At 39.8% G+C, this 15747-nt stretch overlaps 1 protein-coding gene across 8 annotated transcripts in view; it reads left to right on the forward strand.

Moving 5' to 3' along the window:
- Window positions 1–15747, forward strand: part of KIDINS220 (kinase D interacting substrate 220) — a 137051-nt gene that overhangs the window by 44743 nt on the left and 76561 nt on the right. For all 8 annotated transcript variants that reach the window (XR_003092763.1, XM_014517321.2, XM_025197602.1 and 5 more), the window contains exons 14-21: window positions 3419–3598; window positions 6319–6484; window positions 7409–7560; window positions 10042–10331; window positions 11168–11308; window positions 11872–12115; window positions 12322–12410; window positions 14000–14144. Coding sequence is in view for 7 of the 8 variants with exons in the window: in XM_014517321.2 (XP_014372807.1) it covers window positions 3419–3598; window positions 6319–6484; window positions 7409–7560; window positions 10042–10331; window positions 11168–11308; window positions 11872–12115; window positions 12322–12410; window positions 14000–14144 (1407 nt within the window). In the remaining variant the exon portion in view is untranslated. The remainder of the gene's footprint in view (window positions 1–3418; window positions 3599–6318; window positions 6485–7408; window positions 7561–10041; window positions 10332–11167; window positions 11309–11871; window positions 12116–12321; window positions 12411–13999; window positions 14145–15747) is intronic.

Genomic DNA, 15747 nt, shown 5'->3' on the forward strand with positions numbered 1-15747 from the left:
AGTATATCTGTCTACTTCCGGTTTAAGTGTTACATTTGTTCATATCCTAAGTCAGGCCTGTCCAGTTTCTAAGCAGCCAGAGGCCACACTGCCCAAAGCGCAGAGGAGTAGGGCTTGCATACTGTGCAGGCTGGACCAGCAAAGGGCACAGACCTCTGGTTACAAACCACATGGGCATCTCCAGCTGCAGCATGTAGTGGTGTAGCTCCCCCTCTTCTGCCCCCCTCCCCCCCCACCTTTCCCCACCGCGCTATGTTCCCATGACCTGCCTTCTGCACTCTGTGCCCACACGGTCCTAGAATCATCCTCAACTCCTACCACACTACTGGGACAGGTGCAGAAAACGGAAGCCAGGAGAGGGAGGGGAAAGCAACACCTGGGTGAGAGCCCAGGGGCTACAGCTTAACGTTTCATGGTCCGCCTGTGGGTTGCCAGTTGGACAGCTCTGCTCTAAGGGTACAGACAGAAGTGGAGCTCCCAGCTATAACTCAGAAGGATTTCTGCAGAGCGCTCTGAGTTACTGCATTATCCCAGACCAAACCGAAATTTACTGTTGGTTTGGGGATAAATTGTCACTTCTGTCTGCACCTGGAGTCTTCTTGGATTTCCTTACCATATCCTGGGCTTCCTTATGTAAGCTGTTAGAGTCTAGAGACGACAACAAAGCTGAAAGCATTGTTTGAGTAAAGGCCACTAATTCACATTTCCCATTCTAATACGTGTATGATTTGTAGTGATCTACTTAAATTTCAGTGAGGCAAAGGAGTTTTCATGGCCCGTTCACAGCAGCCCTGCCCTTTGGCACTGATTGATGACAAGGCTTCAGTGAGGGGAGGAGGGACAAAGGGACAACTGCCATCTTGTCTGCTGCGCATCATGCTACACCCTGGCCCGTGCCTACCTGTCCTGGCAGCGAGGACCACTGGCTCCCATTGGGAAGCCGGCATTTTATTTTTATTCAATTTTTGTTAATTTTGTAGATTTTGTGGACAGTCATGAATTTTTGCGGCTCTGCCAAATCCACAACACTGCAAATTAAGTAGGTTCCTAAAAACTTGTGTAACATTGAATGTGTAAAGCAAGTAGACAGCCTATATAAGAGTTTCACTGCTGCTTCCCATTGAGATTTTCAGGTTGAATTCTTAACTATCTTCTGAAATTCTTTAATATAACTCATAAAAAGTTTAAATACTATCTTCCAAGATATATTACTGTAACATAATTTAATTAATTATTCTGTTGCCCAACCACTGAATCTCGCATCATTTTTCTTGCAATTTCTAGATTTCTGATCACTTATTAATTCACAATAACTACATCCATTCACTTAATTCCCTCATTCATAATCAAAGCATTGCACAATGTTGGCTGAAATACCTATTCCTTTTTAAGAGAACTCTACTCTCCATCTTTGCTGTGTTCCCTAGTCACTTTCTAGATCATGACCTTAACACCTCTTGCTAAATACGTTTTGAAGAAATTCTTGTTTAAATGAAACTGAATTGAAAAACAGACATAAATACTTAACTCTATATCAGTGGTGCTCAGCTTTTTTCCTCCATGTGTTATTTTGAATTACCAATTTATCAAATCAAGAGCAAGACCTTACAAAGGGGGATAAGGCAAAATGCTGTGTTTATTGATTGCATGAATTAGATGTAGAGGTTCGGACACACCACTCATACAGACGCACACAAATCATCCTACACATCATTACACTCAGACATATGCAAACACAAAACAACAATTCCATTCAAATATTATAGTTACCAGCAGCAGTTGTTCAATAGGAGTACTGGGTGGCTGGTCTAGGCCTATTGAGAGAAGATGCAGATAGCAGGCTGGAGCGGGGTGAACAGACATGTTTGTGCTCCAAAGAAAGCAGCAGTTGAGAGACTCACTCAACCCGGTATATTCCAGAGTCCTCTTTTATGGGGATTGGCATCCTTTGTTTTGCACTTGGGGGTTTTTCCATACCCAATTTCTGTTTTTGCACTTGTTCCTCATCCATCTTCTGCTTATCTCAGCCCGAGGTCAGTTTGGTCGTAAAAGTTGGTATCTCAGCCTTGGAGTGTCCTTGCTGCCCATCTGGCGGGATGTGTGCATGCCTGCTCCTCATTATCTCCTTTGTGCCCTAGGCCTCAAAGGGATACTTCAGCCATCTATTAATTAGTTTACTGACTGGTAACTAACACATTTGGTGCCTTGTTGCTTACAAACACAGTTAAATCTTCTTTTCCTGTCTCTGCCATTCTCTCACCATTCACCCTTTCACATAAACCCATACATAAAGGGCATGCAGAATTCATTCACTTTGCAAAAGAATACAAAATGGAGTTTTCAAGTTACTTACAGAACAAGACTAACATGGTTACAGTTTGCTACTGTTATACTCTATGTTAACATCAGCTACGTTAGTTCAGTTCATGCTACACCTGGGCCAGATGGGCTATGCTTGGTCTGTCTGCAAGCTGGATGGTGGTTCTGATCCATTGCCTGCGCCCAGTGCGGCGGCCATTGTCTGTCCTTGCGGTGGGTGGATGGGCAGCCTGGCATGAGCCTGGCCCATCAAGGGGGAAAGGGGGCTTCACTTGCCCCCTCTGGGGGGTGAGGGACGTGACCTGGCCTCTGGAGGGGAGGGCGGGGAAGGGACCTTAACTCAGTCCCCCAGGGAAAAGGGGGCATGGCCTAGCTCCATATGGGGAAGTGGGAGTGGCCCAGCCTTGTGTGTGTGGAGGTGTAGCCCAGTCTTGCTGGTGAGGTTGGCGGGGGGAGCTTAGCCTGGCCCTGCAGGGAAAGGGGGTGGGGAATGGCTTCCACCAGGTTCACAGGACTTAGGCATTTGCAACGGGGGTGGGTGGCTGTACTATTGGCCACAAGTCCACCACCATCAAAATTGGGGAGCCCTGCAGGCCAGATGCAATGGCTCTGCAGGCCTCATTTAGCCTGCGGGCTGGAGGTTGAGCACCTCTGCTTTACATGATTTTATACTATGGTAGATATTACCAGGGTGATAACACAATTTCCTAGATAGGAGTGAGATGATTTTTTTTTTGGTATAATGCTATGAATATATGTTGAAGGAGATTTGCTTTGCTTAATGGCATGGTTTTGGCAGATAGGAAACTTTCTGTCCATTTTGAAAATCAGAAGATCTGTAACAATCATTTGTGTTTAGACATTATTATAACTAGAATGACTTTAGGACTGTTTGGATGGAGCCTTAATTTTTGGCACCAGAGTTTAGAAGGTTCAGGGTACAATAATGATTATTATTGTGAGTAATCGGCATGGCAGGAAGTGTTCGGGTAATTTGTACATAAACAGTATGGTAGGTTTTTTTTTAAGATAGGTGGTTTTCCTGACTTCTAAAGTTTAGCAAACTTATATTATTTCTCTACATGCTTTTCTTTTCTAGATGAAATGAAAACTTTTGCAGGACAGCAGATTGAACCTCTGTTCCAGTTCTCTTGGCTTATTGTATTCCTTACACTCATGGTCTGTGGAGGTCTGGGTTTATTGCTTGCTTTCACAGTGGACACTAAGCTTGGAATAGCAGTGGCACTGAGTTTGTTAGCAGTTCTATATATATTTTTTGGTAAGTCATTTACTTGTCTCTCTTTAGAATTATTTTTTCTCTTTTTATAAGTAAATTCTGTACTTCAGAAAACTGAAGAATCTCTGTGTAATACAAAGTTAAAACTGAAATTTTCTTTTGAATTGTTTTGGATGAGGTAATAAAAATCAAAAGGAATAAGCATAGAAAGGACAGAAATTAACACGTTTCGCTTTAGTAGTGTGGATCTAAACAATAACTGAAAAAATTCATTAAATCAGCTCCCATAATTTATATTTATGTCCTTTTGATTCTGAATCAGAATATGTTTAATAAAAGCTCTCATGATCCAGGTACTGGCAAAGTTTTAAAAGTATAGGATTCTGTTTGCTAAATAAAGGTCATATATGGAAATTCCAATTTACTAAAAATATTTTAATTCACTGTAATGTATTAACATTTACTAATGTTAATAATGTGATATTTAAAATGGTTAAACTAATTTAAAACGTAATGTGCTAAAATTTATATATCAATAATTTAATAATAAAATATTAATAAAATGTTACAGCTGTCCTGTATACTATAAACCCAGAATTTTTTACAAAAAGCCAATATAACTTTAAAAAGCCTAAATACTTTAAGGTTATTTGAATGATTTGTATGTTTCTGCCCTTTACACTTTAACTCTACCTTGTAGTGATGCCATGACAGGAAAGTATCTAATTAGATTTGAACAGCTTGATATGTTGTTATGACATACTGTTCAATAATCACAGTTACATTTAAAGTTGCATCTATGAAATAGGAAGAAGCAGCCCTCATGTACTGGTGAATCTGATCCCTAACTTGTTGGCATGAAACCACGTACCTTTTCAGTTGAGGCCCATCCAGTCATGTAAAATCTGTGAATGAGAATTGTTCTGTGAGTTTTAATAGAACAATCATGGATGCATCCTCTGACATCTTTGTTGGATACCAGGGAGGACATCAGAGATAAGTCACTTTAGACATAGCTTATTCATATACTTAGCCTCTAAAGCAGGGGTAGGCAACTTTTTTTGGCTGTGGGCTGGCATGATGCATCCTGGGTCAGAAATCAGCAGAAGGACACTGCCAACAGTCATCCTCAAGTGGCATGGAGAGAGCACCTTCAGCCAAAGCCTTCTGCTGCTAAATCCCCACACATCCAGGCTGGATCCAGTGGCTGCACCCCCTGCTCTTAAAGCATCTTCTACTTGCCACGGTCAGCAATGGGATACTGGGCTTGATGGACCCGTGGTCTGACCAATTATGGCACTTATGTTTTTATGAAAACTCTTGACATGATGAGTCAGTATTACTTTACTAATTCATATCAGTGAATTGAATTATAACTTGCATGTTTCCTAGAAAGGAAGGGTGCTAAATTGGCAGTTATACATACCAGATATCATAATTGGTACAGTTCTGAGTTAACTGAATCGCTGTTCTGGATATACTATTCTAGAATCATAACAGTTGGGTACAATTTAATAATAACGTTATTATAACCCAGCTTCCTCAAACGTAGACTGCACAGATTTTAAGCTTTGGGGGAAGAGACAGGAAGCAGTGACAGCTTCTCATAGAACCTCTTAGACTGATCCGGGAAGGGAGCCCTTCTCCTAGACTGATCTGGGAAGGGAGTAAAGGGTCAAAGCCCCTTGCCCTTTCCCCAACCTGGGGACCCTGGTCTGGGGACTAGGAGGGAGCAATGAGCAGCTGCTCCTCTACTCTGCTCCATGTCTCTGGGAGCCAGGCGGAGGAACAGCCTGGCAACCTCTGCCCAGCCATTCCTTAGACTGGGGACTCCAGTTTGAGGACCAGGGAGGGAGCAAGCAGCAGCTGTTCCTTGCTTGTGCCTAAGCTGCTCAGCAGAATTCCTCTTCACACTAGGGACTCCAATGTGGAAAGCATTGATTCACTGTTCCTCCTTTCCCTTGCTCCCTAGGTCTATGTGAGGGGTGGGAGCAGCTGCTTTCCACATCTTTTCTGGGGCAGGGTGAGCCTAGTCTGTGGAAGGCATGGGAGCCTTTCCCCACTGCTTGGTATCTCCCTGGACCAAGAGGATATGAGCAGCAGCTTCTCTCTAGTTCACCCCCGACCCTCCGTTCTCAGACCTGAGTGGTCCTGCTCACTGGAAGGTGGGGTAGCATTTTCCTGCTGTTTGACTCCTCTCAGTCCCCAGGAGGAGTCAGGCGGTGGCAGGGAAGTCCTAAAGGTGCTCATTCTCCCAGGAAAACCTTACCAGAAGCAACCTCTAGTAGGTCAGAGAGGGGTTGTTTTTCTCCTGGAAAAGTCGTTTTGTTCCGGGAGAAATTGTGTGAATGCCTGTACACTTGTGTTTTCTACTGGGAGAGCTGTGGTTCTCCTGGTAGAACTGTAACATCTGTCTGTGGCCAGAGCCACCTGTGGTTTGTTGCTTTACCTTTGTCTTGGTGCTTAAATTACAGTTAGTGCTCTGTTTGCCAACAAAGACTGAATAGAGTCACCTTTAGAGCCCTTAAATGCTGCTTTTCATTTGCTCCAGGGATCCATTGTTCAGTGTAACCTTGTACTTATATTTGTAAAGCCTGAATTAACTGCTTACAAAAAAATCTGGATACTAGACAGAAGAAAACAATGCTATGTGCTGTAGATAGCTACTTGGCTTCAACAGCTCTGTAAGTTTTGAGAAGTATTAAGGTCTTACCTGTTTAATTTTGTATAACTTGATTTTTTTTTAATATTCTTTAATACAGCTGTGATTTATTTTGGTGGCCAAAGAGAAGGAGAGAGCTGGAACTGGGCATGGGTGTTGAGTACAAGATTGGCAAGACACATTGGATACTTAGAGCTACTTCTCAAACTGATGTTTGTAAACCCACCAGAATTACCGGAGCAAACCACTAAAGCTTTACCTGTTAGGTTAGAGATTTTTTCCTAAATAATTCATTTTCACATTGGTGTCATATTGCGTACAGTAGGAACATTTAAGCGTGTGTAGTTATTTTCTTTCTAAAAACTATTTGGTTCTGGCATGGAATCAAGGTAACAAAATCAGTGTAATGTCAGATTTTTTGTGTGAAGTTGATGCTGTCACTAGGAAAAGCGTAAAAGCATTTAAAATCGATCACATTGACATCACTTGAAACATGCAACAGTATGACTAGCTTTTTCTTCAGAATTTTTTTTTAACTTTATTTTTTCAAAGAGCATCCCATTCTTATATGTACTATGTATTTGAATGTAGTATAAGATACAAGATGTAATTCTGATTACTGGTAAAGTTTATTATACTGAGGGGCTAATATTAGTGTATGCAAAGTCTCTCATTGTGTCTGCTCCAGTAAAGTGAACAGTCCTTGAATTTAGGTTGTGACTGTTTGGATTTATGTTTTAGTATTTATTTTTCTTGTGATATAGGAACTTCATACTTTTTATTATTCCTGTGCCTTTTTAATAGAGCATGTAACTGCTGAAACACTGATGCTTTTCATATTGCATACATGTGAGAGAACCTTGCATGTTAATAATTTAAAGTAATTGCTTTTAAACTATTATATTTGTAATATCTTCATCCGAGACACTGAAATGTGAAAATTATAAGAAATGGGAGGAGTGATAAGAGCAAATGAAAGATTGGAAAGGAGACAGGATGCAGCAGAGGAAAAAGATTAAAGCACTAACATCAGTGAAACATCTTCTGTGAATAATCCTAAATTAAATGGTTACAGGGTTATTGTTTTGCCCCTTTTGAGCGGCATTCTTCAGTTGAAGAGGCACAGGAAGCTTTTATTTCTGCTAGCCAAAATTGATTTAAAATTACATGTTCTTTTCCTGGTGTTTCAGATTTCTGTTTACTGACTACAATAGACTGTCCAGCGTAGGAGGAGAAACTTCATTGGCTGAAATGATTGCTACCCTTTCTGATGCATGTGAAAGGGAATTTGGTTTCTTAGCAACAAGGCTTTTTCGAGTGTTCAAGACAGAAGATACACAAGGTATTTATTACCTGTATGACCTTTCTGATTATTCCATTTTATTACTCTCTCATAAAAAATGTTCTGTTTTTTCACACACTGTATATATTTTATCTAAACTATAAGTTAAAGGTGACAGGAATTCATATGAAAGACTTATGCTCTGACTACTTCCATTTATCTGTGGGGAGAAAAGTCCTTTAGAACTATTTCACCTTTTATAATCTTTCTATTCCATACATTGTGCAGGCAACTCGTAGTTTCTTAAAAGAACTCTTTAAAGGATTGTTATCAACAAAAATTATATATATGCAGGTAGCAGTCTGTCTTGAACTTAAGTTATTTTCCTTTGCAGTTAACCTCCCTCCTCTGACAAGTTCAGAGGAAAGGGCACTAAGGTGACGTTCAGAGTGGGTGGATATTTCCGACCTCCCACAGATGGAGGATGGTGGTCTTTTTTCAGTAATAGCTATTTGAATGTCCAGGAACTAAGAGGATTGTAAAAGGGCTTTAAAGTTGGTAACTGACTTAACATGCAGAGGGGAATATATCCATAGCAGAATAGGATGTTGTGAAGACATGTTTCTCTGAATGCTTCTCAATCCAATGCAAACATTTTTTCTATTTTGTCTGAATTCAGCTTTAGCCAGTTTTCTTCATCTAGTTGATGAACTTACTAGGCATTGAGGAAACTCTTATGTGCTGCTGCTTTGCTATGGCTCTTTCTTATTACGGTAGAAGCATGCTTTAGTATCTTTAATCCTGAAAGAACCCAACCTTGACTTCACTTGCTTCCCCAACTACTATCATTCTCTCTTATTGCTAGACAAATCAAGCACTCTCATAGAAATTGCTGTCTGGTGTTGTTTATCTATAGTTTCTATCCTAGACATTTATTAGTCTGATTTCTGTCCTTTGTATGCAAGTTAAATTGTTCTCACTAAAGTCTCTAATGACCTCTTCCAACCCAAAACTCAGACCCTGTACTTTATCCTCATCCTTCTTGACCTGTTAGCCAACTTTGACACAATTAACATGCTTTCTCCCTTGACTACTTTGACTTTGTCCTTTCCTAGTACTGTATTTTATAATATACCACACAACTCTAAATAAGAGAAACACCTTATTTTGGGGAAGGCAGAATGAAAACAAAATTCTAGAGTTATGACTGCATGGAATAGGGACAGAGCCTAATCTCCAGCCCACTCCCCCTCCTCTTTCTGCTCAGGCAAAAACTACACTTTTAACCCTTTCGTACCTGATTTGACTGCTTTTGCCTGAGCTGGAAAAGGAGAGGGAATGAGCTAAAGATTAGGCTCTGTCCCTTTTCCAGTTCAGCTATGAAAGGATTAAAACTGTATTTGCTGCTGAAGACTAGACTCCATCCTTCCCCTCATGTGGCTGCTTGGGGTGGGGGAAGCGAGGGGGCAAAGGGGAAGGAAAAGAAGCAGTAGCCACCTTAGTGTCTCCATGTTTCTATTCTGGGCAGAAAAGCAGGACATAAGGTGGGTGTAGGATATGAGTAAATATGGTAACCCGTTCTCTCTGTCTCTGTCTCTGTCTCTGTCTCTGTCTCTGTCTCTGTCTCTGTCTCTGTCTCTGTCTCTGTCTCTCTCCTGCCGCAAGTGCTGCTTTAACTTATCCTTCAGAGGATCTTGCCCATTTTCTCATCCTTAGGCTTTTGGTTCAAATATTGAAAGGTTCTGTTCTTGGGTGTTTTTTTCTCTTTTCTATTTATGCTTCATCTCTGTAATCTTATTCACAAATAAACATTCAGCTGCCATCTTTTGTCTGACTCAAATTTATCCCTCTACTCCCCACTTGCTATCTCTGGAAAAACTGAAAAAACAACTGATTTTTTTTCAGGCATTTTTTTTTATGGTTGCCTATCTGCCAGCTAAAGCAACCCAGTTCTTACTCCGTTCAGTTATATTCTCCATGTATTCTCCATGTACCTTCTCTCCTTTTCCTTTCTTCATCTCTGTGGCCAGCTTCATCCTGCCTGACACTTAGATCTGGAACTTGGGAGTTACCTTCTACTTGAATCCCTATTTCAGTCCTCATGAAGCTGGATATTAATCTTGCAGGTTATTTTTGCACGGTGTATCTAAAATAGTCTTTCTTGTCCCTCCACTGACTTGAAATTAGCTATCCAGGCCCTAATTACCTCATGGTTAATGACTGTAATGTTCTTCTCCTGGCTTTGACAAGTGCAGAAAGTTCTTGGGTGAAGTGGAGACAATCAAACGTTTCACAAAGATTACCTACATTCAATATGGATTTCTTGAGACGACAGAAACAGGAAACTGAAAATCAGGATGGATACGTCTTATGTTGGAAGAATTTTTCCAGATTTGTATGTCATTGTTCAGGCTTAATCGCATATAAGCATATATTTTTGTTTAACTTGATTCTCTCACAAACTGCTCAAGTTAATACATTTTGTATCAAGTTGAACGTAAATTTTACAGATAGATAACTTCAAATATTTTTGTTTTATAGGTAAAAAGAAATGGAAAAAAACTTGTTGTCTCCCATCCTTTGTTATCTTCCTCTTCATATTGAGTTGCATTATCGCTGGGATCACATTGCTGGCCATTTTTAACATAGATCCAAAGAACATGACTGTGAATGCTATACTGATATCAGTTGCATGTGTTGTCGGTTTGGCCTTTATTTTGAACTGTCGTACATGGTGGCAAGTAATAGATTCAGTCTTGAATTCCCAGAGGAAGCGTCTTCATAATGCTGCTTCCAAGCTTCACAAGCTGAAAAGTGAAGGGTTTATGAAGGTAAGTTTGGTGTGATGAATCATAAAGGGTACTGCAATTCTTATAAAACAAGGCTTTATCAAGCCAAGCCTGGTAAACTTTATGACAAGTTTTATTCTGAGAGTTACAGCAACTACATATGATCTGTCTAATCAGCCAGCTTGATTGGCTGAATACATTATTGGTTTGCAATTTTTACTTTGTAGTAGAAGGACAAAATGCAGGACAATAAATTATCTAAATGGTCTGTATAGTGTGGTAAAAGCTGGAGTCTCAAATAGAATTATGATTAAATAAAAACACAGAACCTTAATTACAAAAGTTATCACACTTGCAAGGCTTCGATAGTTGTAAATAATTTCCTATTCACAATCTGTGACAGACAATATCATATCCATTAAGAGCTGTACCTCCACACTCTTCATCTAATGCTCCATTCCAATTGAATATTAAAAACAAGTCTTAGAATTGATATATTGAAAAAATATATCTTAGAACAAGTCTTAGAATTGAAAAAATATAGTCTTAAAAAAAGTATATCTTAAAACAAATCTTAGAATTGAATATTAAAAAACATTAGAATATGATAGCCTACTTAAGTTGGGAGAAAAAACACAAGAAAAAAGAAACTTTGTATTCCTTTTGTAGGGGTTATTTAGCTTAATTCCCTTCAATTCTGTTGCATATGACTTACCTTTTCAGTGCTTAAACATGCTTAATTAATGGTTTTATTGGCCTTGGTAGTAATCTTAGTTAAAGATGACTTATAAAAAGCTTATTACAACAGAAGTTGGCCACTTTTTCTTAGTTTATGGTCATTCTATTGAAAGTCTTCCTTTGTTTTAAATTTTTAATAGGTTCTGAAATGTGAAGTGGAACTGATGGCCAAAATGGCAAAAACCATTGATAGCTTCACTCAGAATCAGACAAGGCTTGTTGTAATCATTGATGGATTGGATGCTTGCGAACAGGACAAAGTTCTTCAGATGCTAGACACAGTGAGTCTGATAATTTTGTAGAGATGACCTTACCTTCACTGGTTGTTCCTTAGTTGATACAGGTTGTCCTAGCTCCGGTAGAAGCTATAACAGTTTATACTAGCTTATCAGCAAGTCCTAGAAATGATGCAAGACTAAACACGTTAGTGTTAATGTAGTCTTTCAAAATCAGCAGATCACATTGGTATGATCTTCACTAGCCCCTTCTGTTAAAGAAGGATTTTTTCCCCTGCTTTTCATATATTGAATATATAAATTAAATAGATTTTAAATGAAAAGTGTTCAGAAGTTAAGAATTAACTTTCAATTTTTGGGTGTATATCAGGTATACCCAAATTTGGGGTATATATCATACTATTCTCTGGATACCATATAATGTAACCACTTCTCATTAAAATAGCTTATATTCTGATACTTACTTAGATGTAATATAGAAAAAGCATGTTCATACATCCTTTGTTTTCTGAACTTACCAGAACAAAATTAGTGTACAATGTTAATGCAAAGACATTTTAACTGTACACAGAAACAACAATTCACAGTCTACTTTTTTCTTATTGCAGGTACGAGTCCTGTTTTCAAAAGGACCATTTATTGCTATTTTTGCAAGTGACCCTCACATCATTATAAAGGCAATTAACCAGAATCTAAATAGTGTGCTACGAGATTCAAACATAAATGGACATGATTACATGAGAAATATAGTCCATTTGCCTGTTTTTCTTAACAGTCGTGGTCTCAGTAGTGCAAAAAAGCTGATGGTTGCTGCAACTACCAATGGAGATGTTCCATATTCAGATAATGCAGGTAAGGTTGTGGTGTACAAAAGACATAGCCAGGTCATAAAATAAATGAGCTCAAAACCACATTCTTAATCTTTGTAAGAATGTGGCATTTTGCAACTATCTTTTGCAAATATTTCATTATTTATTACAAATACGTTTACTTGTTGGAATAAACATGTATACTAGAGTGATATACATATTTTTAACAGGAAAATGTCCTTCTTTTAGGATTTCATGAAGAAGTTGACAGAAGGGTTTCTCAGAATAGCCTTGGAGAGATGACCAAACTTGGCAGCAAAACTGCTCTCAATAGACGGGTGAGAAAAAAGTAGAAGGGGAAGTGCTTGTAATATACCTACTTTTCTTTTGTTTAACCACTTTAAAATAAACTTATTACAATGTCAGCTTCAGACAGTTTTCAAGCCTATCCTTCCAAAACAACAAATCAAAGTGGGGGAGAGGGGAGCCTGATTTTTAGATCAGTGAACTTTGGCTCTACCAAAAGTCAAGGCAGTTTGAGTTTACTCAGTTGCTAAAACACTTAAATCCAGGAGGTGGTTGTTTGGAGTGCTTAGCTAATCTCAAACTTTAAAATGACACAAGAGGAAGGGCAGTCTTTAAAGAAAATAGGATTTACATTCATATTTACTTTGTAGATTTGCTGGTACTGTCTAGCACTTCTTGATTGGTGTTGCATGGGGTGAGGAGTCCTGCAAGCTAATCAGTTGGGAACAGTATAGATGCTGAACTTCACTTAGGCATAATTCAGCCTGCTTGCTCTTTTCTGTAATTTCCTCAACTAGACAAAGAGAAATAATGTAATCCTTACCCTGAGCAGTAGAGATGAACAGCTCCTGTAATAGTGATTCACAGTCCTTCAATCCTGTATGCAGTAGAATAAAGGAACTCTTTCACTCCTTAACTACAAAAGCAGAAATGAGCTTCTAGTGTCGTGGAACTCCTTTACTATCTCTTTCCTGCTTTCTATATATCAGTTTCCGTGTGGACGCTTTGAGATTATGTACTGAAGGGTTTGTGCCTCTCTGTTACATGAAGTAAAAGTATACAACCTTACAGTATGCCTATTTTAAAGGCTATTTTTTTCCTTTTGGCCTTAATTTTAAAAATTAAAGGAAGTGATTTTCTTCAGATGTGGCAGGTATTAGCTGTTTGCAGAGACAGTATAAGAAAAAAAAATTATGGTGTTGTTACAAAATACTATGTTGATCCACTATACTTTGCTAATGTGGGTCAGCTCGTTGATTGTTGTAGAGTTTTCTTTTCTATTAAAATATTTTCACAGTTTTTAATAAACTTTTGCAATATAAAACCTATAGCAGCCAATTACTGATCAGCCATTCCAGTGACAGGGCATTGACAGTAACCTCATTTCCCTTGCTATTACACGTGATATACTATAGTGCAGGGGTGGCCAGTCTATAGCACAAGTGTCACAAATGGTGTGCACAGCCTTTGTGTGTGGCATGGGCTAGACCAAGGAGGGAACAGGCAGCACAGCATCAGATATTACAGGAAGTCAACAAGCAGATTGGGCAGGGAGCATGAAGTAGAGAGCAGAAAGCAAAGCTGAGGATTGATCGGGCAGAGGAAGGGGATCAGAGTGACACTTGTGGAGGATGCATGGCTAATTTGTGGTATGTCTTCCAGAAAGGTTGGCCCCCACTGCTGTGTGGCTTTCACAGTGTTTTTGTGCTTTGCATTTGAGGCTTTAAGTGATGATTTTGGGGGATCCTTGGTTAAATGATTTCCTCCAAATGCAGCGGTCTGGACTCAGTGGTGTAGGAAGTCCCTTCCAGTCCTATGCTCCTGTGTTCCTGAAGTGAAAAGTCATTTAAATACATAAAATTTAATTAAGCTAAGTAGTATTTTTGCTTTTTAAATTCAGGATACTTATAGAAGGCGACAGATGCAGCGTACTATTACTCGCCAGATGTCTTTTGATCTGACCAAGCTTCTGGTCACAGAAGACTGGTTCAGCGATATCAGTCCTCAGACGATGAGAAGATTACTCAATATTGTTTCTGTGACAGGTAGATATGACGTGTATGGTGGGTACAGTACATGTTATGGCATACTGATTGGTTAAAATGGCAGGATGCTTACAAGAGTGAGGTGTTTTTACAGTGCTTATGTGCTTAGAGTGAGCTCTGTACCCAAATTTAATTGCCTACTACACACACCTTTCTTCAAAAAATTAGCCTTCCCAAATTGGTGTGCATGCCTTAAGTGGGGAAGCTGTTTGTTCTTTGCTGAAATAGAAGGGTGGAGGATTATAAGCAGAAATGCATTACTGCAAAATATCTTCTGTGCTTCTTCCTCTTCCAGCCTCAGGGAGGAAGGGGTGGTGAAGTTTACTTTTTAAGGTCACAGGTATGGTGTTAATCCTCTCACAGCCACTACTGCCACAATCAGGATCCCCTGAAGTCAGCTTTCAGCCATATCTGGAAAAATCTTCATTCTGCTTTCTGAAAACGAAGTGTGCGTCTTTCTTAGGGTTATGTGCTATGCTAGGAAAATATGGTACTTTCAGTAATACAGTTATAAAAAGAAACACAGGAGTCTACTGTGTGAGGGAGAATCCAAAGTTGAGATTTAATTATTTTTTTGCAAATTTTTTTTGCAGAATGACCAATCTAAAAGCTGGGCATTTTGAGTGATATTTTGAAAGGCAAAACTCAAGCTTTCCAAGTATTAATATCCTTTTTCTAAAGTAAAATCGCTGTTTTAGAGTGCTAACCAGTGTGGCCCAAAAATTCAATGGCTTCCCATCCCGAAGGCAATATGAAAAAATAAATGTTCCAAACTCAAACATAGACTGTCTTAGAATTTTTTGCAATTGCTGTGTTTTAAATTAATAGAAGTCCCATAGGCCCCCTCTGCAGGTTAAATGCATTACGTGATAAACTGGTTCATTGTGCAGTTAATTTAGACTGGGTGCAAGTGCAGATTAACCATCATGTCATAAAAGGTCCATTCAATTATAGTCAGAGCTTGAAAATATGTAATAACCAGGGATCTGGGTTTTCCACTTCCCAAAGGAAAAAAACATGGATTTTCCCCTTTTACCCGAGAAAAATGCGGATTTTTCATTTTAACAGAGAAACGCATAGATTTTGCACTTCTGCAGAGAGCTCTCTGCAGGCTGGCACAATTCCAGCCTTTCAGGGGGCTGGGGAGAGTGGAAGGAGGGCGATCAAGGATTGGTGCGATTTTTTTTTTTTTTTTCTTCCACCTTTCTCAGAAGCATTGAGTATTGGCTCCACCCAGGGCTGGGGATTTTGACTGGGGAGTGCCAGTGCTCTTTCTGGGAGGTTCCTGCTAGGGTAGGAGTGGGCACAATACAACCTGCCAACTGACTGGGTCTGGCCTGTGGCTGCCCCACGGTGCTCCACGTGGAGCAGAGCCACACCTAGTGCTGCTGGGCAGCCCGTGCCACATTCCCACCAGTGCTCACCAGCCTGCGCCCCAACCAGAATGCAGCTTCTGGCAGGGCTGTTTCTAGTGTTGCTGCAGCGGGGCTGTTTCTAGTGTCTGCCCAGAGCTGCGGAGCAGGAACAGCAGCTGCAGCCGGAGGCAAAGGGAGCAGAACAGGCCACCAGCCTAGGCCCAGGCCCTGGCCAGCGCACACAGCTT

The sequence above is a fragment of the Alligator sinensis genome, unplaced genomic scaffold, assembly GCF_000455745.1.
Source record: "Alligator sinensis unplaced genomic scaffold, ASM45574v1 scaffold866_2, whole genome shotgun sequence".
Taxonomy (NCBI): Eukaryota; Metazoa; Chordata; order Crocodylia; family Alligatoridae; genus Alligator; species Alligator sinensis.